Here is a 27,727-nt window from a genome sequence, read left to right on the forward strand (position 1 = left end):
ACCCCTATTTTACAATCCAGACAAGGCTTTTAAATTACATAATTAAAAATTAGAAAAAAAAGTGAATTTAACCTGTGTGTCTATCCTTATCGCAGAGCTGTTTATACAAGATACAAGCCATTATTGTTGTTATTCAAAAACCTAGTTTTGAACATATGTCTAATGCAAGACTGACTGTATTCACACAGCATTGCAATGAGTTCAGTGGCAATTCAATAACTACTTCCGAAAACTGAAAGAGTTTGTGCCTTCAGAACTTAATCTGAACCAAGGTTATGTTAGACATCACGTCTTTTAGGGGTTATGTATGGAGCCAAAAGAGTCTCAATAAAGATAAATGCACACATTACATTCACATATGCACACATAGGATTCATACATGCACACACATAATTCATTAATACACACACAGGATACACAAATGCGCACAAAATTCACAAATGCACGCACAATTTAAAAAGCACTGAAGATTCACAAATGCATACAAAATTCACAAATGCACACAAAATTCCCTGTTTAAAAAAAGGCTTTTGTGTGTCGAGCCAAGTCACAACATTTGTAAATGTTGTTTGCATTTCTGAATTGTGTGTGTATTTCTGAATTTTGTGTGCATTTCTGAATTTTTTATGCATTTGTGAATCTTCTGTGCTTTTTAAATTTTGTGTGTGCATTTGTACATTTTGTGCGCATTTGTGTATCCTGTGTGCATGTATGAATCCTGTGTGTGCATATGTGAATGTCGTGTGTGCATTTATCTTTACTGAGACTCTTTTGGCTCCATAGTTATAAAATGTTTAAAAAAGTTCACGCCCTTCTAAGTCGATAAAGTTGTCGGTTGCACGCCGTCTGTCAATCTTTATGAACGATCTCTAATGCAGCACTGGGCTCAAATAATACATACCAAACTCTATTTTTTTTTATCATTCTCCAGATAAATTAGGACTATTTATTTATGAATACTGTACATTTGCAGACTTTACTTCCTGCATCAACCGTATCAAAGTGTGTTTTCAGACTTTTGATGCCAGTTTTTGTCTTGAATCATAGTGATGTCCAGCCTCAGACTCTCACTTAAAAGGCGTTTTATATTCAAGACTTAATAGCACTCTAAGTTCATCATGATAACATCAAATTATGAGCCCTTGCTGAAGTGTATTACCGTAACTGTTTTAGAATGGACCGTAACCTTTATTTTATTACCAGATGTTCTATTCATATTCTAATTCTTCTGTTTGAACCAGAGGCTCATGAATAGTCATTGCTTGGTTTTAAGTTGCATGAGAAATGTACAGGGCGAAGTGTAGTGTTGCTGTTACTCAAGTGTGTTACTCAAGACATCTGAGAGTGACATTGAGTGGCACGGTTTCTTGCCCTTTCAGTCTTATTCCAGCTGAATCATTGTCCCAACTCGTTCTCCAACTGTCCTCTCTCCCCTCATGAGTCAGCGAGCCCTGTCCATGTCCACTCAGCAGTCTGCCAATCAAAATACTTAATTTTTACCCTCCAGCACTCTTTCTTATGACTTCTTGAAGGAGTCATATCATGAGGAATCATTATAAAGTAGGTTTTAGCATTTTTGTATGATTAATTAATAATGCATAATGTGAATAATTGTATGCCTATGTAATGTACTAAAATACTATTTTTATTTGATTTTTGGTGCAAAACACCAGAAACAATATAAAGTAGAACTGTATTGTAAATGAATAAAGCATGATGTGAATAATTGTCTGCATGTACAATATAATGCATACAATACATATATATATATATATATATATATATATATATATATATATATATATATATATATATATATATATATATATATATATATATATATATATATATTATTTTCAATCAATCAATCACCTTTATTTTTATAGTGCTTGAAACAAAATACATTGCGTCAAAGCACTGAACAACATTAATTTGGAAAACAGTGTGTCAATAATGCAAAATGATAGTTAAAAGCAGTTCATCATTGAATTCAGTGATGTCATCTTTGTTCAGTTTAAATAGGGTCTGTGCATTTATTTGCAATCAAGTCAATGATATCGCTGTAGATGAAGTGACCCCAACTAAGCAAGCCAGAGGCGACAGCGGCAAGGAACCGAAACTCCATCGGTGACAGAATGCAGAAAAAACCTTGGGAGAAACCAGGCTCAGTTGTGGGGCCAGTTCTCCTCTGACCAGACAAAACCAGCAGTTCAATTCCAGGCTGTAGCAAAGTCAGATTGTGCAGAAGAATCATCTGTTTCCTGTGATCTCGTCCTGGTGCTCCTCTGAGAGCTTTACAGGGGATCTGTATCTGGGGCTCTAGTTGTCCTGGTCTCCGCTGTCTTTCAGGGCAGTAGAGGTCCTTTCTAGGTGCTGATCCACCATCGGGTCTGGATACGTACTGGATCTGGGTGACTGCAGTGACCCTCTGGACTGGATACAGACTGGATCTGGTGGCCACGGTGACCTCGGAACAAGAGAGAAAACAGACTAATATTAGCGTAGATGCCATTCTTCTAATGATGTAGCAAATACATAGGGTGTTATGTGAAGTGTTTCCAGTTCCGGTTTACCTTATTAATGCAGCCTAAAAATCCTTTAACGGATTTGGATATTAAAAGCATATTAGTATGTTATGTGTATGCCAGGTTAAAGAGATGGGTCTTTAATCTAGATTTAGATTTTGCAAGAGTGTGTCTGCCTCCCGAACAATGTTAGGTAGGTTATTCCAGAGTTTAGGCGCCAAATAGGAAAAGGATCTGCTGCCCGCAGTTGATTTTGATATTCTAGGTATTATCAAATTGCCTGAGTTTTGAGAACGTAGCAGACGTAGAGGAGTATAATGTAAAAGGAGCTCATTCAAATACTGAGGTGCTAAACCATTCAGGGCTTTATAAGTAATAAGCAATATTTTAAAATCTATACGATGTTTGATAGGGAGCCAGTGCAGCGATAAAATAAATATTATTATGGTGCAAACCATTCAGGGCTTTATAAGTAATAAGCAATATTTTAAAATCTATACGATGTTTGATAGGTAGATAAAATAAATATTATTTTAGGTGCAAAACACTTTAGAAGCATTAGATTTAAACAAAAGAATATGGTAAATAAATTAATAATGTATGATATGAATAGCTATTCATAAATGCATAATAATATTTTTATCTATTTTTTATTTTTTTGTTTCCCTTTAGACACATTGTAAAGTAGATTTAAAAAAAACTGTTTATGCTAAAGAAATTAATAATGCATAACATGACCCCTTTAAGGCTTAGCTTTTGTCTAGATAATACAAATAAAAGTGGCACAACGCAATGTTTACTCGAGCACCTGTCAAATCTGAGAAAATAACATGTCTGGCGTCTAGTTCCCTTGCTCCTGTCAAGCATCTCTCTGAAACGGTGGAAAGAAAAAAAGCCAATGTCCTTAGTTACCACAAGTGATAATAAGAACAATGATTTTCCGCTTTATTCTGGTAAACAATAAATTCTCACAACAATAAATAGAATCATAATGGGTATGCCAGAATGAGACCGCAGCCTCAGCCTGTTATTTATCTGAAGGTTCAGAGAAAGAGGTTTCATGCAGTATATTTATGTTGATCACAGAGGTGCGGTGTGATTGCTGCTATTATATATCATAACAGGGGGCATGTTATGCTACACACATATGCTAATAAATAAATTGAAGATATAAATCATAAATGACAAAGATAGCATTAGTTTTATCAGTCACAGAACAAAATGATTTTGGTTTCTCCCAATGTGTTGTGCAAGAGTAAAATATGAGATGATGCACTAATGTGGTCTTATATCATCATCACCGGATGTAATAGCTTGGTTATAAAACATACAGTAGGTTTTAGAACTCACTAGGTTTTGAAACAGGGCTCGACTTTCATTTTTCTGAACCACATCCTTGCACAGCCATTCAGTGGGCTTATAAACTTTCTTATGTAATGATAGATAGCAAATAAAAAAAATGCTTTTATTGTAGTTTCATTGGACAGTAACACAGGTGTCAGATAAACAGAAGAGAAAACAAGCCATCTTAGTCTCTCTTTTTATTAATTAGGTTTTTAGGTTTTCATGTATACAAGTGGTTAAAAAGTAGCATAATTCCAATAAATAAATACAATTGCCAAAATTTTATTTCTTTTGGGTATGGAAAAAATATTTCCCCTTATAACCAAAGGGCCGGTGTCTTAACTTCCATAATGAACAGCGTGTCCCATCGGATCATATTTCCTCATATTTATTCTCCTCATTAGTTTTGGCGACATCTTGATATTTCTAGAGCTCAACCGCAGCTCATTCCAATGCCTCTGGCCTCCACAGGATCCCTCCACAGCCTGTGAGTGACAGACAGCTATTGTGTTTTCTGTATTGCTCTGTCAGTCTTTAGATGAGAATAGAGGTAGTGCAGGGACTCTGAGTCTAGCTATAATGGAGGCTGACGAAGGTAGAAAATGAGCGGAAACATTAAGACAAGCTTGAGCTAAAGATGCCAGCTGTGAAGAAAACTACTACCATAAACTGTATCCATAATTTTAATAACCCACCGGTTTTATTGTTTTTACTGGTTGGAAATGACGGAGTCAAAGTTCTTACCTTGTCAGTGTGGCAATACATAAACACTCAGACAAAATTAGATTAATTTATGCCACAGCAATAAACAAGGTGCACATGCTGCCAGCTACATTTGCATTTCTATGAGGATTTGGGGAGTAATTCAAAGCCAAGAAGTTTTAGTTAAGTTATGGAGGAAATCACCCCGGCCGTGTTCACACAGTTTGGGGATGACAATATTAAATGTCTTGCGGATATAAGATGATAATTATTTTCATATTATGACTACTAACAGATAAATGAACAATATTAAAATTGTTTTTAGATATAAATGATTTTAAAAAATAGCTACTGCAATTCTGGCTAATACCGATAATGCTATAATTACAGTTTTTCATTATAACTTATAATCCAAAAATAGCTGTTTATGGTCTAGAAATATGCTAATAAATATACCGTTTTGACTAAATAAATTAAAAATAGAGATATTTGAATAAAAAAGTTAATATTATAATTCTGGCTGAAACCGATAAACTGAAAATTATTTGAATGTTATTACTAAGTCGATAAAAGGACAATATTAAAGTTCTATTCTATATTGTCTGAAATTTAAAATAGATCTAAATTAATAAAAAACAAATCGATATTACAATTGTTTGATACTGATAACATGATAATTACAGTATTTTCATATGATGACATATAACAAATTTGCTCTGTAATGTCTAAATAGTATTTTGTCTAAAGAAATTAAAGATTTATAACCAATTATATATATTGCAGTTGTAGCTGATTGATATTTTCAAATTATGATTAATAACTGGTAAATAGCTCTTCTATAAATAAATTCATGTCTATAATTATACTATCTTGCCTAAATAAATGTAAAATAAAACACTAAGCACTACAAATGTATTTGGGTATCCCAACATTTTATGAAAAATAGATTGTCACTTTGCCAAAGATTCTGTATGAATGCGCGATTAAATATTCGGTGTTGACCCTTACCGATTAAAACAATAAAAATTATAGTATTGTCCATATATGTTATATATGGCAACAATTTATTGTAAAGCCGTAGTGATAACTGTATGCTGTTGCTGTGTGAATGTAGCCACTTTAAAAAGCAGTCTCATTTTTAAGACTAGGATGAGGGTCCCTTAGCACGGTAGTCCTATCTTTTCCCCCCTGGCCTGGCATTTTTCTAGTTCTTCTCATGTTCTTGACCCAAATCAGTCATACTGCATGGTAAACATTCCCGTCAGTGCTTTCCTGGCTGCCTGGGTTGAATCTGCGGGCTTAGAGCAGGAAAACTGCCGCTTGTTTTCTCACCAACATAATTACTGTCAACATAAAATGAGAGTGCATATGCATCAGGCTGTTTACATCACTCAGGAGTGTGCAGTGTGCAGGGGTCCGAGCCCAGAGGCTCTGGGTCATGGCCCGATTTTGATCGGTAAGGTTAAGAATTGATGAAGTTCACCCCTTAAGTGCCAGACAGAACCAGAGGCTAACAGCAGAGGTGCGTCTGTGTCTCTCCAGTGTGGTCTGCTGGGTTTGTTTTGCAATCAGTTTTAAAACTCTGCCTGCTGGCTCTGATTTGTCAGTCCTGGAGAATGTGGGCCACCGGTTCCCACAGCTTCTTTTGGAGCTGTCACGCTACACCGGTGAGCATCAAACTATCAAAGCACAGTGAGGGCCTGGAATGTCCTCCAAAGTTGGAGAGTGACATTTGTGAACATTCAGATGATAGGTGATATATTCGTTTTCTACACTTAAGTGTGTTTGAATTTGAGAGCTTTCTGATTCTGACAACCAGTTGCAGAAAATATAGATTTAAATAGAAAATACAAATTGTTGATAGCCAGCAGATTTGGGTAAAATTCAGAATGTATTTGTTTTTTTTCTTGCCATTCATATGGAATGCAAATTTTTGATTGAGTTTCATTGGTGGATTTCTTTGTCACTTTGATCAATTTAATGCTTCCTTGATTAATTAAAAAAAAAAAAAAAACACAATGTAAAATTATTTTTGGCAACAAAATTTTTTGCATTTTATCTATTATGTAATATTGGAATATATTTAGCTAAATAGATAGGTACAGAACAAAAAAAAAAAAAAACCTGAGAAATTTTTGTGCATGCACCATAAACCTCTTGGTTAAACTTGCACACAAAAAAAGAAATTGGTTGTGTTGTACAAATGTTAGAACATCAGAAAATTCCATAGTCTGGCTGTCTGTCGTCTCCTTTTGACAACTCGGAAAAAGCTGTTTCCTCCTTTTCTATATTTTATTTGGTTTTGTACCACACAATTTTTTTCTCTCTTCGCACTCACTAATTCATATAAATTGGAGTGTAGATCGACCTGTCAAACGAGCTCAACCCCCTGTGATAATTAAACCGAGTGTTGCTTGCTTGTGACAGAACTTGCCAGAACCTGTTTGGATGGTGGAAAAACCGAGAGAGAAATGAATGTGCGGTGGCATAAAGGAAATAGACCGGATGAAGGAACGTTTCAGATAGGGAAACACACTCGGCTCGGTTGAACTAACTGTACATTTACCTCTCTTCAACTCTGAATTATTTTCTTCTTTTTTTGGATGCAAGCAGAGAATCCAGAGCAACATTCAGTCTCGGTTAAAGTCTAATTTCAGATTATAATGAAGGTGTTTAACTCTCAAGTCGTGTCTTTTCAAATGTGAACCCTAATTTAGCACCACTTTCATCTCAAAAGCAGCAGGGAACAAACCAAACAAAGGAAGAAAATGCAATTTTCTAGTGAAGGCTTTTTCTCTTTTTCTCTTTTTTTTTTTTTTTTGGAGTTCATCAGAATTTGTCTTTAGAATCATTTCACGCCAGAGGTGTGTTTCGGTATGTCTTTCTCTAAGCTGTTGACTAGGGCATGATGAAACCTGTGACTGTGACACCCTATCCAGAAGCCGTGACTTCAAGGACATTTGCTGCCAGACAAATTGGAGTAAATGTCAGCGGAGAAACAGTAATTGCTGCCTAGAGGTTAGGCTAATTTCCACATGTCTGGGCATGTTTTATGGTATTTTCAGAGGATTTTGGACCACACCTATGAATTTATTCCTTGTCGTAATGTATGTCTGGGATCAAGGCAAAAGCCATGTTGTGTCGTAAAGGTTTGTTATGTAATGTTATGGTTCATTTCCATATTGTAGAACACCAAGACCGTGAGAATATCAACAAAGCAGCATTCCAGTCCTGTCACACCGGTAGAGAGTCATTTACTTCACTATGGATGGGAACCTCATATACCTAGTTTAAAATTCGAATTGAAATTTTAGATTTTGTTGTATGTTTAGTACAGTTAAATTGCTTTAGTTTTTTCTTTGTTAAAAATATTTACAATTTTAAACCGTTATTTACTTCATTATTGGTGGGAACCTCTAACTCGAAAATTGTTTTTATACCCAGTTGACATCTCAAATGGAACACATAGGAACACAAATTCAAGTCTGTCTGTAGCCTAATAAAAGCTATTTTATTTTACTTGGAGTAAACCAGCAAAAGAAAATGAAAAATTACTAACTGTGCCTTGAAATTGTGTCTCGAAATTTCATCATATCAGAGTATGTACTATTTTTAATACTTTTGCAAAGCAAAACTTCACAATTCTTAAAGTATGTTTTGTATAGTAAAGTGCGTAGAATGAATGAAATTCACTGCCATTCAGTCAGCTCCTGTGCTTTGGCCTTATGGGATAGTAAAGTGTCTATCAGTTTGAAATCTTTGTGGAAGTAGTAGGTAATTCGGTACGTTTTGCCTGGTTTTATTTATAAATTAAATTCCCTACAGTAGGGAAGTAGGCATATTCAGACATGTGGAACATTGTTTTATAGGATACTTACCAGTGCTAACTGTTTCTCAGACACTTGACAACCTTTCCTTGTTGCCAAAGGCAAACCTGAATGTCTGTCTGTGTGTTTCTATTTTCAGTCTGTAGGTGGAATGTATGTTTTCTCATTGACTGCATATATTAACCCTCAGTATGAGTGGATGACGGTGTGTGTGTGTGTGTGTGTGTCAGTCTGTTTTAGCTTCATACAGTGAATATTTGAAGAAAAGTAGGCTCTAGGTCTTATAACTCCATTTTCTGGCCTCACATTTGTGGATCTTGTTCCATGTCCTGCGGACATATGGCCACCATCTGCTTGGGCCTGGCCGCATCAAGGTACACATGCTGGGCCCCAAGCAGGGGCCTCTGGGTCATGTCAACCCATAAGACGAACCATCGCACCAGCAGAATGAACAGAAAATCAATTTGAACACAGAGTAAGTCATGTTTAGTACCACATCTCTGCTGCTTTGGGTAAATTATAGCCTCTTGTAGTCCTTGTTCTAGTTTCTTAAATGTGGAAAGAGCTATGCATCTGAAGTCTGTTATTCTTGTTCAGGATTGAGAAATATTGAGAATTAAATTAAAAGCCCAGGAGCAAGCAGACTAGCTTTGGTGAAATACATAAAAAGCCATTGTTTTATTTCTCCCATGTCTTTTTTTTTGTCTCACGCAACTCCCTGTCATCGTCGGCCTCTTTACAACTCTCTCCTCATCTTCTATCTCCATCCTTCCTTCTGTCCCTGTAAAGCAGATAAGAAGCATGTGAAGAGAGTTGTGAATAGGTCACTGAGTCTGGCTTTGCCAGCAGCTTTGAAATGTTTGCTTCCTTCCAACAGTGACTGACTGACACCAAGGCTTGCGGGCCAAAGAGTGTTTACAACCTGACCCCATCTAGACCACATTTTACATGCACTTTGCTGTTTGTTGTTCACACAATGTTAATTAGCTGGACAATCTTACATCTGCACAAAACATCTGTGCATACAGGCCTCCTCGACCATACATTTATAAAACATTGTTTTATTTCTAATAGAAATATAATTTAAATAAAATACAATTCATCATAATGCATAAAATATGACCGTGCAATTAAAAAAATAATGTCAAACTGATGTCAAATTACAATTTAAATAATATTATCATAAATGTATATATAAAAATACAATCTAAATGTAAATATAAAAATGTATGCATAAATTGAACATTAACTTTTTGATTATGTCTGTGTGTGTACACATACAGTACAATATTAATTAAATATGCACTTTATTTTCACTTTTGCAAATTATGACAATATCCAGAGGCCCAAACATTAATGCCGTATTGAAATCAGTCAGTGGGAGCATCTTCAAGGTGAAAAATTGCTGTTATTTGACATTTTAATCCATATTTTGCATGAAAACATTTTTTTTTTATTGCTCCTAGCAACAGGTTTGATTTAGTGGGACCCTGAAGGCTAAAGACCAGCCAGGTGTTGTACAAATGTAGTATGTTATAAATTATCAGATGTGAACAATGAACCATTGGCGAAAAAAGAGGGGCATGAACATTCAAATATTGTTATCAGTTTATTCATTTATATTTTGATCGGTTGGTTTCGACTTGATTGGTTGGTTGTGTCTTCTGTCCTGATGAGTCAGGGAGCACAGATGGAGAGCAGGAGCATGCTGCAAAGCAGCATGGGACTTTCTTTTGATCCTATTATATGATGTGAACAGTGTTAATTATTTGGAGAGTGCTGGTATGTTGGGATTATTTGTAATATTTTTGATAATAACATTTGCAGTTGACTGACCTTTAGCTGAGTATGACTATGTGAATACAAGTGTTTTTTGTAGTAGTCTTTATGGACTGAAATGCATTTTATAACTAAATGCATGATACTAGTACCTTTTTATATCTAATTTTATTCAGCAGCAAGACGGTAGCTCTTTTCATAACAGTAACTTCCAAAGTGATGAGCTACTTTTGTTATATATAGTTACAGTGTAGAATGAAAGAGACTTTTTTTTTTTTACAACCATGCCAACTGAAGCAGCAGTCAAATACACTGTACTAGAATGTCCATTCTCTCTCCCTCATACCGGGAGGTCAGATTAATTTGTTCATTCATACGTTTCAGTTAAATTAACTGATATTGTTTAATATCTCATCGCCCTGCAGTATCCGGTCTCTTCCTTGATGCTTGATGCTTGATCGAAAAAATGTTTTATTAAAAGAGCTTTGATTAACTAAGCTTACGAAAGACCAACTGAAAACAAAACAAAAAGATAACTAAATATGTGGTGAAGCGATTTTATGGTATTTCTAATCAGTCACAGAACAGTAGACCCCTAAAAAGTTGATGTCCCAAGACAGTAATATATTGCTTGTCACAACTTTTATTTTTATATATATTTTTGTGTAAATTATGCTCAAATTATGCCATAACCTCATCAGTACTATTCTGAATGTAAAAATAAATGATATAATTGTGCAATTACGTATTGAAAAAGTAATTTAGTGTAGCTACCTGCTTTTCCAATGAGTAGACTGTAGTACTACATCACATTATTAGTAGCTTGTAGCTTGGGAAGCTACAGTTTCTAAGCAACACCATCGCACACATGCTTATTACAGTGGCAAAGTGATGTTTCCTTGTGACTTCCATTGGCAGAGAAAGTGATCGAGCACAAACCACTCGGGCTTTCTGCACTCGAAAGAGCCTTTACCCTGGTAAAACATTCCAGCTTGTGGGAAATTAACTCTGTCCTATCAAAACCAGTGGCTACAAGTGAGCCATTAATGGGTTAATGTGGAAATGGAATTGAACCCTTTCCCAGCAGAATGAAATGTCATCCAGTGATAGAACTCTTGGCCAGAATCTCTGCCGTTTGGAAATTCAGTGTCCTTTTCCTAAAAGTAATCTCATCTGTCAGTCATCATTCACATAGAGGCTGTGCCTAGGTCAATGTCACTCAGTCCTTTTGCAGTCCCAGCATGCTTTGCAAACCATCACAAGGCAAACAATAATTTGTATTTATCCATACAAATATGAAAAATTCTATTTGACATCACCTTTAGAACTTTTTGCCCCTTGAAGTACTTGTTGTAATATATTTTGACATGTAAAGGTTACATGAAATATATTTTCAGATTGAAAAATAATAATTGACCGTAGCCCACTCTGCATATATTTTACATCTTTATTTAATAAAATATGTCTTAAGATATTACCTCAAAATACATTGGCCTTTAAATTTTGGCACCAGGGGTTTAAAAAAAAGAATTTTCAGGTTTGCATTTAAAATGTTTTCTAATTGAGCTCTTAGGATACTGTACCAGTCAGTATCACTGCCATCATTAAAAATTTCCTATGTCCCTTGTTGATCATATTGCTTCAAGCTGATGTAAAATGTCAGAATGGCAAAATGTTGCCCGTAACCGCCGCAGCTGTGAACCAGTGTGTGTTATGAAGACGGGGGCATTCACCTCGGTTGTCATGGTGAAGGAGAATTGGACAGCTTGAGGAGTATTTTAATGATTTAGCACTTGAGGCATAATCCTGTCTGTCTCCACATTTGAACTCTGATTATCCATAATGATATTTATTCATTGTATAGTTATTTTTTTTATACAGAGGCAATGGGTAGTGCATTGATTTGCAGCTGCTCTCTTTATTATATAATCAATACGGTATGTTGTTTTCAACATATTTCATGATGGCAAGGTTAGAAGGTTTTTTCTCTAATGTGAGATAAGCCACTTTTATACAGGTCAAAAGAGCAGTATCATAAGACCCACTTTCTGCAAGAACTGACCAGAGACAGAAAAAAGATTAGTGGCCAGTAAACAAAACAACTTCTGGAAGACTTTTTGGACTTTCTGGAACAACATTTGGCCTCGTACATTTTTATACAAACTGTGTGTTTACTAGCCATAATTTAAATGGTTTAAACAATGGAGATGATCAAATCCAGATAATAAGAAAGCATTTTTCTCATCAAATCTCCTTTAGAGTTTATTGATTTTACTGGGAAACCAAACTGTTTAAATAGGACTATGCTATGTATGTATACGCATGAAAACATGATTACAATTGTATTACATATTGAGAGTTCCAGGACCTTCAATAAAATTTCAGTGGTACTTTTCATACAGTAAAACTTTTATCGCATGACTCAGATGGAAATGTCAAGCTGTCATGATGAACGGCAATAAATAGACATGCTCTGAATATTTTAAAGATATCTTGTTGCATACAACATCCACGTATCTTGTTTTTTTCTTATACTGAATGCTAAATATTGGCAGCTATGAGGCAAACACACCCTCGGGTAATATTTTGGGAGGTATTGTCACAGGCCCCTTAAATGTTTAGTTTTTTGGCACTGTGCATTCTGTGCCCACCTCCAAATCCAGCACATCCCCACAACCTCTGCTCTCTTTCAACCAATCACACGACAGCTGGGCAGCTCTGCCCTGTTGCTATGGAGACTTGGCTGTTAATATTCCGTACGAGTCTCACTCTGATAAGAGACCGGCCATGCACCGTAGAGAAATCGATGGGATTTTCCTTCAACAGATATACAGCAGTGCAGCAAAAAAAAAAGAGAGAAACCGAAAGAGAGCTAAAGAGTTTTGTTGTCTTTTTTGTGACAGGACTTGTTCCCTTGCCGTGTCATGATTGAACCATTCCCATAGTAAGATACTTTAAATAAGTTAGTGAACAAAGCTACTCTGAACCCCTTTTGATTTTAGAACAATCGTATTGTTCTGTCAAATTTAAATTTGATATGTTGTACAGAGTTTGATTGTCGGTCGTGGAATTCATCTTTATTCCTGATATTCCGTGACTGCGGTAACAAAATGTTTTGGAATGAACAATTTATTTATTTTTTTTCGCCTATACCTTATCACTTCAACAGCTGCAGGAAATGAAACAAAGTGTCTGAGTGTGCATTAGGGAAAAGAAGTGAGTGTCACAGGAAAAGAATGGGACATATTGATTGTAGATCTAATCATGCAGTGCAGAGCTGACAATGGATTTCAGTCAAGCTAGAATATACCACATTGCTCGCTCCTGCCAGAACCACTGGTTACAGGCAAGCCAAGAAATGAGAAAAGTCTGTTGTTGTGTGAAAACTGTGGGAAAACTCAATTGGCTGGTGTGGACGTATGCAAATCTAATGTATGCCCTCCGGCCCATTTGTTAAAGATGAATACGGTGGGGTCCCAAAGTATGAGACTGTGTTGAAAATCTGGTACGGACTTCATTTTATTCTAAACCGAATTTATTAGAATCTTGAAAACATGTAAACAAAGAAGCATTGTGAAGTTAAATGAAAAATAAATATTTCAGATTTTGCACTGTTTCTAGGTCACTAATCAAATAAACGATGTGTGAAATTGATTGTTTGAACCTTCTTTGTACAGATGGTAAGATGATCTTCCACTGAACCTCAAGATGCTATTTAGATCGTGATGGAGAACATGATCATCTGTTTTTACATAAAATTGTCGAGTTTATTCATGTAGCTCGAGTCGAGTGCTGCTGTTGGTACAGTAAAGCAAAAAGAGAGGCATGGTCATGGCCATTTTTACTCAAATAATAATGCAATTTGTAATGCAAATGAGGGGAAAAAGGGAAATAGAAAAGAAGCATTATTATAAATAAAAGCATTATTACTATGGTCTCAGAAGCTGTTTATGGTGCCACTCAAAGACTTTGTTAACGTCTTAGTGCATCTATTAGTAATATTTTCAGTGTGATGCAGCTTGAAACCAGCATCAGCCTATGAATAATCCATTTGGCATTTCGCTAATATAATTTACCTGCACTTATAGCGCTCATTTTGCTTCCATCTGGTTGGCTGACATTGTGTTCCTCTCTATTTCCTTATAAAGAAATAAATTGGCTCTTTAAGAAGTGACAGATGTAGCGGCAGAGGGGGATGATGTGATAGTCTGTCGAAGTTCTGGGTTTACGATCAATGTTGAGGCGTCCAAGTCGTTTTTGGATATCACTTAAATGGCACTAAAACCAGCTGAGAATTATGGGCCCATCGTCATGGCAGTAATATTGCACATAATGACTGGTCCCCAAAGGCATACGTCTTTGAGTCTTTTAATGAGATTTTAATGTCCATTAAAAGCATTCACTCATTTACTGACTGAAGATGTAGTTCTATTAGTTGGCTGTAGCTATTGTCAATATGCAGATATGCTTGTAGAAAGCATAGCGTTTTAATGAGTGATGATGTGTTGTCATCCTATTATCTGAATGGCTAGTAAGGGATAGTGGGGCTAGTTGACTTTTTATTTAAATATTTATTTAAAAAATGCAGATTATTTGCATTGCTTTTGCATAGACAAAAAAAATTATGCATTTAAAACTGGACTTTTTGACTCAAAACCTTACTGAGACAGCATAACCCTTAATGTTACAACTGTCCTCTTTCTAATTACATTTGTATTAATCCACACTGCATAAGGTGGACTTTTTTTCAGCAGGGTTAAAATATGAAATAATACAAATTATATAATTTACTTCCCTATTTTTAAACACAGGATATACTTGTGAATATATTGGATTACAGAAGCACAAGATTACCTTTGAACTATGAGCAATGCGGTATTCAGGTCAATGAACAGCTTCTAGTCAGAGAACGTTCTTTGAAAAACTGAAGATTTGGCTTGAGCTTAGCCATATTCTTTGCAAATGTTTGTTTTGCCAGATGTTTAATTAAAAGGATATTTTCTGTCTTGGCTAACCAAGCGCCATGGACATTGGTACATTGTGGGTACATTGTTTAAATAAAGGACGTGGGGTCTTAGAATTATACGACACCCTGCTATCATCAGCATGTATTCTGAAAATATTTTTCCAGCTTAAAGGGGGGGTGAAATGCTATTTCATGCATACTAGAGTTTTTACACTGTTGGATTCCCATGCTAAACATGGAAAGTTTCAAAAATTAAGTTGTATGTTTGAAGGAGTATTTCTGTACCAAAAATACTCCTCCCGGTTTGTCACAAGTTTCGGAAAGTTTTTTTCGAGTATGGGTCTGTGTGACGTTAGATGGAGCGGAATTTCCTTATTTGGGTCCTGAGGGCACGTTTGCCGGAAGAGCGCGCGCTCCTGTATAGCAGAGCATTGAGAGCAGAGGCATTCACTGATCAGAGCGAGAGCGTCGCGAAATGTCACAAAAGGAGTGTTTTTGGTTGCCAGGGCAAGACAACCCTGCACAGATTACCAAAGAAAAAACAGCATTAAGGGACCAGTGGATGGAGTTTATTTTTACAGAGCATCAACGGAGTTGTGCAAGTGTTTGTGTTTGTTCCCTGCATTTCTAAAATGCTTGTTTTACAAACAAAGCCGAGTTTGACGACGGATTTGCGTATCGTTTATTTCTTAAGGATGATGCAATCCCAACGAAAAAGGGTCACGATTGTGTGTTGGAACCACAGGCAGTGAGTAAAACTGCTTAAAATATCTCTGCCTCCTTGTTACTGCGTCCGCCTCCCATCGGAGACCCGGGTTCGAGCCCCGCTCAAGCGAGTCCTTGCTGCTGCTGCTCTCGTTCAGTTTTAGCCTTCACAGCTGTCACAGCTTCCAAACGCTGTCAACGCAACTGGCGCTCGTGATTCTTTAGCTCCGCCCACACGTCACGCCTCCAGGCGCTCGTGTTTTTCCGGGAAAAATCGGTACAGACTATCTTTCTCTTATGAATATAATAAAACTAAATACTTTTTGGAGTTCTGAAGGATGCAGTACTACTCTATAGGTACTCAAGATTAACATGATATTGAGTGAAAACGAGCATTTCACCCTCCCTTTAATCTCTTCAGATGTCAGTTTACATGATAGTCAAAAACTGTGTCTTTGAAAAAACAAGCGTGTCCTTACAATGGAAAACTCTCTACATACCCTTTAATTCCCCCGCTGTAATTGAAATATCTAGCAGCATTTGTACGGTTTTATTTATGCCAATCTATCTGAAACCAAGTTATTGAAACTTTTCTTGAGGTTATGGCATTCTTATAATTCAGTGTCCTCTCCCCTTTTTTTACTGTACAAGTAGAGAAATGTTATAGTTTGTTGAAGAAGCATATATATATATATATATATATATATATATATATATATATATATATATATATATTTATTTATATATATATATATATATATATATATATATATATATATATATATCACGCTAAGACACATTTGGAGTGTTTTGCCACCAGTTGGCCAAGGCCAATATTTTCAAGGGACTGTGGTCTAATTTTTCTCCTCCCAACCCTTTCACCTTTTTAAGTTAACCCCAAATCAAGTGAAGCAAAACATTGCTGCAAATAAAAATAACCGTTACTTCCCTCTTAGTAGGGAATGCAAGTGCTGAAGAGAAATAACATGGTTGAGTCATGGTGGGGCTGCAGAGTTGGCGCTATGAGAATGTTCCGGCTCGCATTTTCGTGATTTGATCTGATTGTATGAATATTGCAGGGAAATCCTTCAGCATCTGTAATGACATTAAAAAGTTGATGCACTGAGAGTACAGGGTAAGAGAGAGTGAAGAGTTCCAAGAGCAGGGTAGAGAGGGGTCATAAAATATTGAGGCCTGTTTTTAGGCGCTCCCCCCACTGGAGCGCATATTTTTGGCCCAAGCGAAAGAGTCATGAGAAGATTTCTAGCAATCAGAAACTATCCATTTCTCTTCCCATGGCATTCTGGGATTTATTCCAGGGTGATGACAGCTCGCATGCACTGCATGTTTTTCCAACTGGATGCGTGTTTCTTGGTGTTTGTGTCTGAGAAAAACAGATTGTTAGATATACTCTGATTTGAACACTTTATTTTATTGGAATTTTAACTGTTATTACAGTTAATATCTGATAACTCTAATTTACCTTATCATATAAATAAAACATTTAATCATTTAAATTTACAAAATCGGCTATCTTAGAATTCATTGGGTGAACCATCTCAATTGTTTAGAATTTATTTCATATTTTTGTTTATGGTTAGTGTTTTATTTAGCAGTATTGGTTTATCAATTTTACCAACTGCTTTATTATCAGAACATTTTTTACAGTAAAAATTGATTTTAAAAGCTTAGATAAGTTTGTATATTAAAATAATATTTTAGTGCTCCTATGTCATTCAGCTTTATAAAATTTTTACTAGGTGCTATCCCACAATGCAAGTAACATTGCTACCATATTTTTTTACGGTAAAGTTCTGGCAGCCACAGCTGTCAGGTTTTTGTTAGTCAAAGTCAGTCCAGTGTTTGTGGACTACAGTACATCATCCTCTCTCACCTATCACTCAACTGTACGAAAACCTGCAGCAAAACACTACTGTAACTGACATCACCTTGCTGCCATGTGTGATGTCCTGTGGCTTCATTAGGGGCCGCACACATGCAAACGTTCATGCTGTATTGCGGCACTCGTGTTAAAAGGAACTTCATCAGACGAGACAGTCACCCCAAACAAAGCATTCCCTCGCTTGAACTCCCTTCAAAATTCCTTAAAAGCGTCATGTCACCCATGAACAACATTGTGTCTCTTGACAAAACATTCAGCTTGTTTCCCATCTGGCAAATATTGCACATCCTCCATTATGCATTAACTCACTAACCATAAAGAGATCCGCAGCAGCCAGAACTCACCATGCCAGGTTATTTTAATCATGGTTTTATGAAAACTTCATGGGTTTTATGAAAACTTCATGAGTTTCTGTTTCTTTCCCTGTGTTGTCTTCTGCTAACGGCGTCATTCAGTATACAACAGGATACAGGATATTTACCAACCTCTGGGAGACTGACAGCACAAATCCCTTTAGATGAAAGTCAAGAGAATAACCTGCTTAAAATAGCTTCCTGGTAGGCTGTTTTGTGTTTCTGCGCAGTGCTGAAGAATAGTATTGTTAAAAACACCATGTTTAAATATTGTGTTGCTTATTATGACATGTAATTTTAAACATTAAGGTTTACTGAAAAAAATGAATCCACATTAGGTTACTTTTTTGTGATTTAGTCAACGTATTTACCTAACACTATTTTTATGTATGCTATGTATATTTTTACAACAGTTAGTTAATTCAAACAGATTCATTTAGGATCCATTTAGGGGACTGGCTTTATAAGTGAATCATTGAAATGGCTGTCTTTTATGCATTAACACTGGTCCATTACAGAGTGAATTAGATATCTGCCTTTATGATTTGAGTCACTGAATCATTTGTACAATTTCTTCGACTAGTTCGACACACTGATTCATTCTGGAACAAACAAGGTGTGGTCTTTATGAGTCAGTCATTGAATCATCTACTCAACCTATTAATTCAAAAACACAGTTTCATTTTGGGACAAACAAGTGGCTGTCTTTGGAAGTGAGTCACTGAATCATCTACTTAAAAGATTCATTCTAAAACACTGATTCATCAGGAAATAAAACAAAACTGTCTTTCTGAGTAAGTCATTGAATCATCTACTCAACAAGCGCAATCAAAAACACTGTTTTATTTAGGAATAAAACAAGCGGTGGTCTTTATGAACGAGTCATTGAATAATTTTCTCAACCAGTTCATTAAAAAACACTTATTCATTCAGGAACTAATCAGAAGGCTACCATTATAAGTGAGACAGTGAATCATTCATTCATAAACACTGATACATTCAGGAATTAAACAAGTGGCTTTCTTTTATGAGAGAATTATTGAAATATTAATTTGGAAATGCTGCTATGGAGCATTTCAAGGAGGTTATACTGTGGCGGAGCAGATAAAGACATCATAACTGACAGTACTGTGTCTAAAATGTAAGTAACTCAATATTAACTAGTTTATTGATCTGTTATATAAAAGCAATATCACCAAAGCAATATTGCTTAGATGTACTGTCGACTGACACACTTCAAAGCGAATGGCTAGGGATGTCTGAAAGACAAATAGTTACAGATTATCACCCGTTAATTAATACCAGTTCAGAAACACAATACAGTCCCAACGTGTGAAACCTTTAGCTCAGACAGAGAGCGGCTTGTCTGTCTTTATTCACCTGTAACTGAGCTCAATATCCCATCTGTCGCTGCCTATTCTCCCGTTCAAACAAAAGCCTTGGCTGCAGCGCTGTGAAGTAATTTGATAAGGGTTATTGAATGAACATTGGACGACAAGGGCTCCAGCCAATACACACTGCTAACCTCACCTGTGGGCGAGTGGCTTGTTGCAATTTGAAAAAGGTCCAACAGCAGTTTTAATTGCTTCGGGGGTTGTTTGATTTTCCTCTCGAACAGTGATAATGTCATAACACTTAGCTCTCAAAGTCTCTTGGTCCAATTGCAGATGTTTTTTATCTGGTTTTGGCTCATTCACATGATTATTTGTATATTTGATTGTCTGATCTTTGTCCCACAGGTTTATTGAGCCTGCCGGACAGTCTGAACCTGCACCGTGACCAGCAGCGAGCAGTGAAAACTGGAGAGGGCCATGCCTACAGCCAGGCTGAACTCCGCACAATTGAACAGTCCCTCCTGGCGACCCGCGTGGGGAGCATCGCAGAGCTCAGTAAGTTCTCGTGCCAAGGAATGTGTGTTGGTGTGTTTTCTTTTATTGAAACAGGAAGTTTGGGACAAATAAGTTTTAGTTATGTTTTAGCCATGATTTGCTACTTGCCACCCTAGGTGGTTTAAGGTGGACATACAGTATTTGATCATTTTCATTCTATTAATTGCAAAATTTCATTATATACACTTCTGTTCAAAAGGGGTTGGCAATATTTTGTAAATTGTTTTTTAAATAAGTCTTTTATACTTACCAGTGCTGCGTTTATTTGATCAGAAATGCAGTAAAACACTATTGTGAAATATTAATATTTAAAATAATTTTAACATTTTAAAATGTTTAATCCTGTGAGGATGTAAAAAAAAAAAAAGTGTGTATATGTGTGTGTGCATATATATATATATCTATCAGCAGCCTTTACTCCAGTCTTCAGATGTCTTCACATTACTACATGATTTAATTAATTTGGAATAGGAAATGTCTTTCTTGTCACTAATTATTCATTTAAAAAAATCATACTGTCCCCACACCTTTAAATGGTACTGTAAATCCTCAGTAAAAAAAACATTTTATCCTTTTTGAAAAGGTTTATTAGCAACTATTTGTACATGTTGGTTGTACAGGCTGTACTAGGGGGAGGAGCATTCTCATTCTAAAAATCCATCTAGTGCAGGATGAGTCATCAGTGTTTTTGGTATGTTTTTCTGAGAAGAGAAAGAGTGCACATTTTTCATCATACTTTTCATGATACTTTCATGTTTAAGTTTAGTCAAAAAATGTCTCCTTGGGCCAGTGAAATTAAGCAATGACCTTGGTTTGGCATCCTTTCTGTGTCAGGTCCCTGAGCTGTTTCACATCTGGGCCAAAATATTCTTTGGACTTCCATGTCCACGCAAAGTCCACATTACATAATTTTCGTGAGCAGGAGGGCTTGCTGACAGCTGCGCATGCACGAGGTGAATGTTAAGACAGAATGCAAGTCAAGTAAGTGGTACTGTGCATGTGTCAAATTCATCCATCCACGCTCATCCACAGTTGAGTATACTTTGAAAGCTGTGCAGACGAGGCTGTGCATGAGACGGAACACGGAAAGTGAAGTATTCCGAGGCCTTTAGCTGTTTTTAGTTTATTGTGTGGGTGTATGAAGGCAGCGGTCAGCAGCTGGAAGGCCCTACCCTTGCTGAGTGGGGTGTGTCTCCCTGAAGTGTCCACCGGATGACCGTTGAATAACCATGTCTCCGTGAATAATAGCTCTTTGTATATTTGTCTTGGTTAGCCTGTGTGCGGCAGTGAATTTCAGAGCTTGTGTGTACTACAGGATTGTGGCCATGGTTATTTTTTAATTATAGTGTTATTTTTTAAAACATAGTGATCAAACAACACCCAATAATTCAAGAGGCAAAAGAGAACATCATCATCCACACTGATTATGTCTCCTCAAGTGTGCCTGCAAAATGAATACATGTGACCCCACTGAGGAGGGGAAATTTGATGTGTGCAAAGGGACTTGAGTAAATTACAGAGTGCCAGTGACCCTACTGTCACTCTAATCAACATTGCATTCTGCTGGGAAACAATAGGGCAAACATTGCAACCAGGCTATTGCTTACTTGTGTATGAAATACATTTTGTTTGTATATTATATTATATTATATTATATTATATTATATTATATTATATTATATTATATTATATTATATTATATTATATTATATCCTAACTGTAACTCATCTTACAGTTCATTAAGAAGTTAATATTGTATCACATGAGCTTTAGGCTAAGTGCAATATCGCACTAGTGCAAATGTGATACTCATCTTACAGTTCATTAAGAAGTTAATATTGTGTTATTTTAGACACAATGTTGTCTGTTTTGCTCAATTTTGCCAACCAAAATATAAATACAAATCAGAACTGTTTATCCCCATGCAACCCACAGCGGCATTTCATTTCTTAATTTCTTAACTTGGTGAACCATTTGGCGCAGTGAACCATTTGGCGCGTTGAACCATTGGCCATAGTGGCGTTGGATTTGAAGTGGCGCTGCACAGACCGATCAGTGTATGACATCAAAGTACCGCGAGAGTGATTCAAAAGCACAAGTAGCCGTTTGCTACTTATAACTATAACTCTATAACTCTTGCGATTCTTTGCTGGCACACACCAATCAGTCTGATGGTGATGATCCACTTCAAGTCGAACAAGCCTAATGATTCAATGAACCATTCATAAAGAACCCTTTACTTCACTCCTAAATGAATCAGCCATTTGAACAAATCAAATGAATGAATAAATGACTCGATGATTTAATCATTAAGACATTTACCGCCACCTATTGGCAGTTTTAGTTTATTATTTAGAGATTTTATATTTTCATAGTAGTAATAATAAAATTAAGAAAATAAGTTATTAGTTATAGTTCACCCAACCATTCTGACATTTACTCACATGGTCCAAAAGAGTATATGTAATACATTTTATGAAATTTATGAATTTTCTTACTGAACCTACTTTTTGTAGTCTCTGTTTGATGCTTTGCACAACAATGACTTTATCTTTTCAGAGTAATTTGATGTGCAATTAATTAGATTAATTAATCATCATCAATCATGGAATTAATTAGATAAAACATTTTAATCGCTCACCTAATATATACATATCTCATGTCTGTTCCATGTGTATCATCTGCAGTGATCTTTTTTGAGGCTTTATGCATGCACAGAAAGCAAATTTAACATTTTCTGATGTCTCTGTGTGGATAAGACACTTGGAAAACGCTAGTGGACGGAGAGCATTTTAAAACGAAAACGCCATTTTCAAATGTATCCGGATTAATGTAGATGTAGGCTAAAGCAAACAATCAACTATGGGTGGCAAGCTACTGTCGGTTTCTCTGCAGCAGGGACTGGAGCACTTGTCAGGATAGAAAGAAAAATGTATGGGGCTTAATACAGTCAAATGGGAAGAAGGTTTACTTTTCAACATGACAATGACCCAAAGCATACAGCAATTCTGAGCACAGAGTGGCTGAAGGAAAAAAAGGTGATTGTCGTTGCATGGCCCAGTCAGATCCCCGACTTAAACCCCAGTGAAAATCTGTGGAAAGACATGGAGACTGCAGAACACAAACAGTCACAATCAAATTGAACTGAACCTGAGCAGTTCTGCAAAGAAGAGTGGGCAAATATTGCAAAGTCTAGATGTGCAAAGTTAGAGAAAAATCCCAACAGACTAAAGGCTGTTATTGAACCAAAAGGTGGTTCAACAAAATACTGACACAAGGGGGTGATGCTTTTTCCAACTCAGTGATTTTTTTTGTTTTTTTAATAATATAAATATTATATTATATCCTATGTTATATATTTGACTTGAATATTCTGAGTTGCACTGAGAAAATCCAGCTGGATAAAAAAAAAAAAAAACAATGTCTGTCTTTATTTCTGGTCGCAAAGCAACAAAATGTGATTATTTTAAAGTAGGGTGAATTTTTTCTATATATACTGTGTATGTGTGTGTGTGTGCGTGCGTGTATGTACAGTATTATTTGTGTATCATGGTAATATTTATTTTACTGTCTTCATGTTGATTCGAATTCAAAAGGTTTATATTGCAGTTTTTTTTGTACCCTTGTACATTTTTTTTTTTTTAAATAGTGCTCAATAGTCATTTATATTGAATACTAAATAGACTTAACATATTAGGTGGATTATTTAGGAAGCTGCAGGGTGTTTGTGTTATTGTATAAATTATTAGCACAGATTTGAGGTTGCTGTCATAATGCGGCATTGGTGATGTAACATGCATAATATTAGCTGTTGCGCCTTCAATAAGGCATAATCAGATATCATTGACTTTTCCACCTTTCCAGTCTTGTGTGTACAATGTACAATATGCATTTATATACTGACTGCAAACCCTTCAAAAGCCACCTAATTGACAGTTAACTAACTATGGCTCATTTTCACACTGTGTAGCGGAATATAAAAGCCTGGATTATGCAATAGATTTTTTGTTGTTGCTGTTGTTGCTGATGAAAAGTTCCCATGCATATTCATTTTCCCTGTTGAATCTTCTCAGTTTTGGCTATGTGAAATATTAAAATGATGAAATATATAATTATCTCACAATGTCCTTATCACAGACTGGTAACGGTCATTGTGGTGTAATGCAAAACAGTACTCGTTAGTGAGTGTCCAGCATTTTTTATGAGCGTCCCAGCGTCTCTCAGTGTGAAGCCACATACACAGCTGATGTTAAAAGCATCCGTTAGGCAAATTAACTTGGAAACATGATATACTGTGGGCAGTTAACAATGAGACCCACCTATTACAAACTCCTCTGTGCTGAAGGCTGCTTATGTTATGATACAACATTTTAAAAAGTCATTTTCTTTAGCTATACATCAGTCACAATTAAACAAGCACATATTTTTATAGTACATGTCTCTAGAGGTCACCCTTCACCTTCAATACCCCTGGCAAAAAAAAAAGTTTTTACCCTATTTATTTCTCTCAAAAAATTACCAGAATTATTTTCTGTTTATATGCTAGTGCACGAAAACTGTGAGAAGCTGCTCCCTTTACAATATGGCTGTAATTCAGACATCTGTCTCTCCGCTCCCTCCAAGAATCCCCTGAAGAGTTCGGCCTGCACTGAGCTTTCTTATTGGTTTACCATAATTCCTAGCATTCTTTATTAAGTTATTTATTCAAACTTTGGAGTATCTTGAAAAATGTCCAGTACATGCTTTTCTGGAGCTTATAAAGTCCAGAAGAAACCTTTGCTTTCAATATTTGCGATAAAAACAAAATAAATGTGAAAAAGTGAAATGTATTAATTTCATTTAACATAGGCCTTTTAGATTATGCATAGGAAATGAGCAATTAAGGACTATTATTCAAACCACAATCTTGACAAGGCATAGAGAAAACCCCTAGCTGCTCTTGGCGGGATAACTTAAGTAGGTTTATTATTAAGTCTAAATCAAATATTAACATGAAGTTCTCAAAAGACAAAAAAAAAAATGAAAAGCAATGATTTTAATTATAGACCAGCTGCTCAATTGGACTATTATGTCTAATAGTAATTTAGTAGACTGTTGACCTTTTATTTTACTTTTATATCTGTAATATTTTTCATCCTGTGTAATTCCAATGTTTTAAGATGTGAGCTTAATATGCAACACAGACAATTATAAATTGGTTGTGACTGATTTGTCGTCATGGAAATGCACTGCATGTCAAGTTTATAAGCTAACAGTTTTCTTCTAGTTATAGGTTTCTAAATTATAGCTATTATATATAGCAGAAAATTTCATTTTTTTTCTAGCTGACATTTAAATGTCGCCAGCAGTATTGATGATAAGGATGTCCAGTGTCAGTGAAAGAAGTGAAATCATCTGCATTTTGCCTGTAAATGAAGATGACCCAATCAAGTCCCTTTTTCCCCCATTCTCTGTGATGTTTCCTGATGGGCTTGAGCCACCCGGAAACACACCAAGTGCCACTTCAGTATCAGAACAGCTGTTAAATGCTTAGCAAGTTGAGGCTAATTCACACTGCACTAACAGACCGACATGTTGGGTTTTGTCGGATCAGTGTGCTACTCTTGTCAGCATCTGTTGGCATTGGTCACTACTTGTTTTTGGGGTCATAGAATATCTGAGAAGTGACATACTGTAATCTGGTGATTTTCAACGTTGGTTGTTGGCTGTCAGTGCAATGTGAATTAGCTTTTAGAGTAATATTAAGTCTGAATGAAAATATAAGGAGCAAGAAAAAAATTTTTTTTAGAGTGGCCTTTTATTGTGGCCAAGCTAAGGCACACCTGTGCAATAATCATGCTGTCTAATCAGCATCTTGATATGCTACACCTGTGAGGTGGGTGGATTATCTCAGCGGAGAAGTGCTCATTAACTTAGATTTAGACAGATTTGGGAACGATATTTGAGAGAAATAGGCCTTTTGTGTACATAGAAAAAGTCTTTGATCTTTGAGTTCAGCTCATGAAAAATGGGGCAGAAACAAAATGTTGCATTTATAATTTTGTTCAGTGTAAATGCCTTTACTGTCACTTTCACCTTAAATAGTTTTTCTTTTCTTTTAAGAAAAAGTTATACTACCCTTAAATTTGTGATCACTGATGAATTGTGAAAAGGTTGAAGTATTATTATTATTTTTTTTTTAAATAGATCTACTTAAGGAGGACTTCAGTGAGATTTAAGCTATTCACCTGATTTGTGAAAAAAGTAACTTCTCCAGGTCTTACAAAAGACTCACCACTTGCCCTTTGGACTCCTTAATAACAGTAGTTAAGCAAAGCTAAGAAAACCTCAATGTGGAAACTTGCAAATATGGATGCTTAGACATTTTTCCTCAGATACTTTCTCTCTTTTTTTTAGGACACCATGTCCTTTAAACCTGACATGTCTATCATTTCCTCATCACTTATTTCTACCTGCTGAGATGCACAATTTCCCCTCTGACACCTTGACAGCAGACTGTGGGACAAAAACACTGCTAAACACACACTCACATACACAAACTTGCATGTGCATTTAGACATACACAGCCCCTGGGAAGTTGATCATCTGTCTGAAAGCGTTGTGTCTAAAGGGTACATGCTCTGATATTTACTTAATCCTTGTTCAAGCATTTTTGTTAGTAATCTAAATGATCGAACAGCACAAAGCGAAATGCCTACTTGATGCTTTGTTGCAGAAAACGGATAGTAGGGCAGGGCTAAAGAGAAATATATCTAATAATTTTTACAAGCAAGACAACAGCTGAAGTATTCACCAACAAAATCCAAACAACTTTTAGGATATAATAAGATGTTTGAAGCTACAGGATCGAATTATCCAGTTTAATCCATATGTATTTGCTTTGTTGCCTTCTAAACATAAGTGTATTCCTTAACATTGACTAAACTCACCTTTAGCAAATATTTGTATTTAAAATGCACACACTTTCTCTTTTAGTAACATGTAGCAGAAATAATAAGTCATCCTGTTACACATTTTTGTCCAGTCAAATGCTCTATAGGATACGAATGTCCCTCCCCTGGTGTGATGTAACTAAAATATGTTTATTATGGAATAATAAAAAAAGGCAATGAGCACCTATATATAGTATGTCCTGGCTCACCTTTTTTCAGGCGGAGACTTGTTAAAGTGCATTTCAGAACTGCACTAAAGAGTCTGAGAAGACAAGCCTCTTTTTTTCAGTCTGATGCTTGCCAGACAGATAAGGGCAATTGAGTCATTATTTTCATCTGCACAAACTACAGCAACTCCTGACCTGTCACTCTTTCTGCAGACTGCCCACTGCTGACAGACCTTAAAGAGAAAATTGTGAGAGGGAAATACAATGTGCTGCAGTCACCTTTCAATGATCACAATTAAAAGGGCATTGTAATTCAACATTAGCTGAAGGAATTTATTCTAATTAGTTCACTTTATAAGCCTGCACCTTATACTGAGCATTGTGGCTTGTAGATGATTCAAGTGCATTATTACCATGCTGTCTAGCATGTAAAAAAAAAAAAAAGCATCTTAATGAAGGCCTCCTGACAGTTAAAGTTTGACAACTCTTATGTTACTCAGGATAACTGCAAATTCGGCCAAAATGGCATGTAATTGTATTTGATTTAGTGTAATTAACATAGCATGCATCAGCATGAGCACATAACTTGTAATACTGAAATAAATGTGTTGGTAAATGTTGAAATACATATAGTG

The 27,727-nt window shown here is 36.0% G+C and overlaps 1 protein-coding gene across 3 annotated transcripts in view; it reads left to right on the plus strand.

Moving 5' to 3' along the window:
* Nucleotides 1-27,727, plus strand: part of LOC113047809 (ankyrin repeat and BTB/POZ domain-containing protein BTBD11-A-like) — a 107,735-nt gene that overhangs the window by 49,813 nt on the left and 30,195 nt on the right. For 2 of the 3 annotated variants that reach the window (XM_026209111.1, XM_026209112.1), the window contains exon 2: nucleotides 19,844-19,993. In XM_026209111.1, the coding sequence (XP_026064896.1) occupies nucleotides 19,844-19,993 (150 nt within the window). Of the gene's footprint in view, nucleotides 1-19,843; nucleotides 19,998-27,727 lie in introns of those variants that run through there. The other variant, XM_026209113.1, reaches the window with a different exon arrangement.

This window comes from Carassius auratus, chromosome 29, assembly GCF_003368295.1.
Source record: "Carassius auratus strain Wakin chromosome 29, ASM336829v1, whole genome shotgun sequence".
Classification (NCBI taxonomy): Eukaryota; Metazoa; Chordata; class Actinopteri; order Cypriniformes; family Cyprinidae; genus Carassius; species Carassius auratus.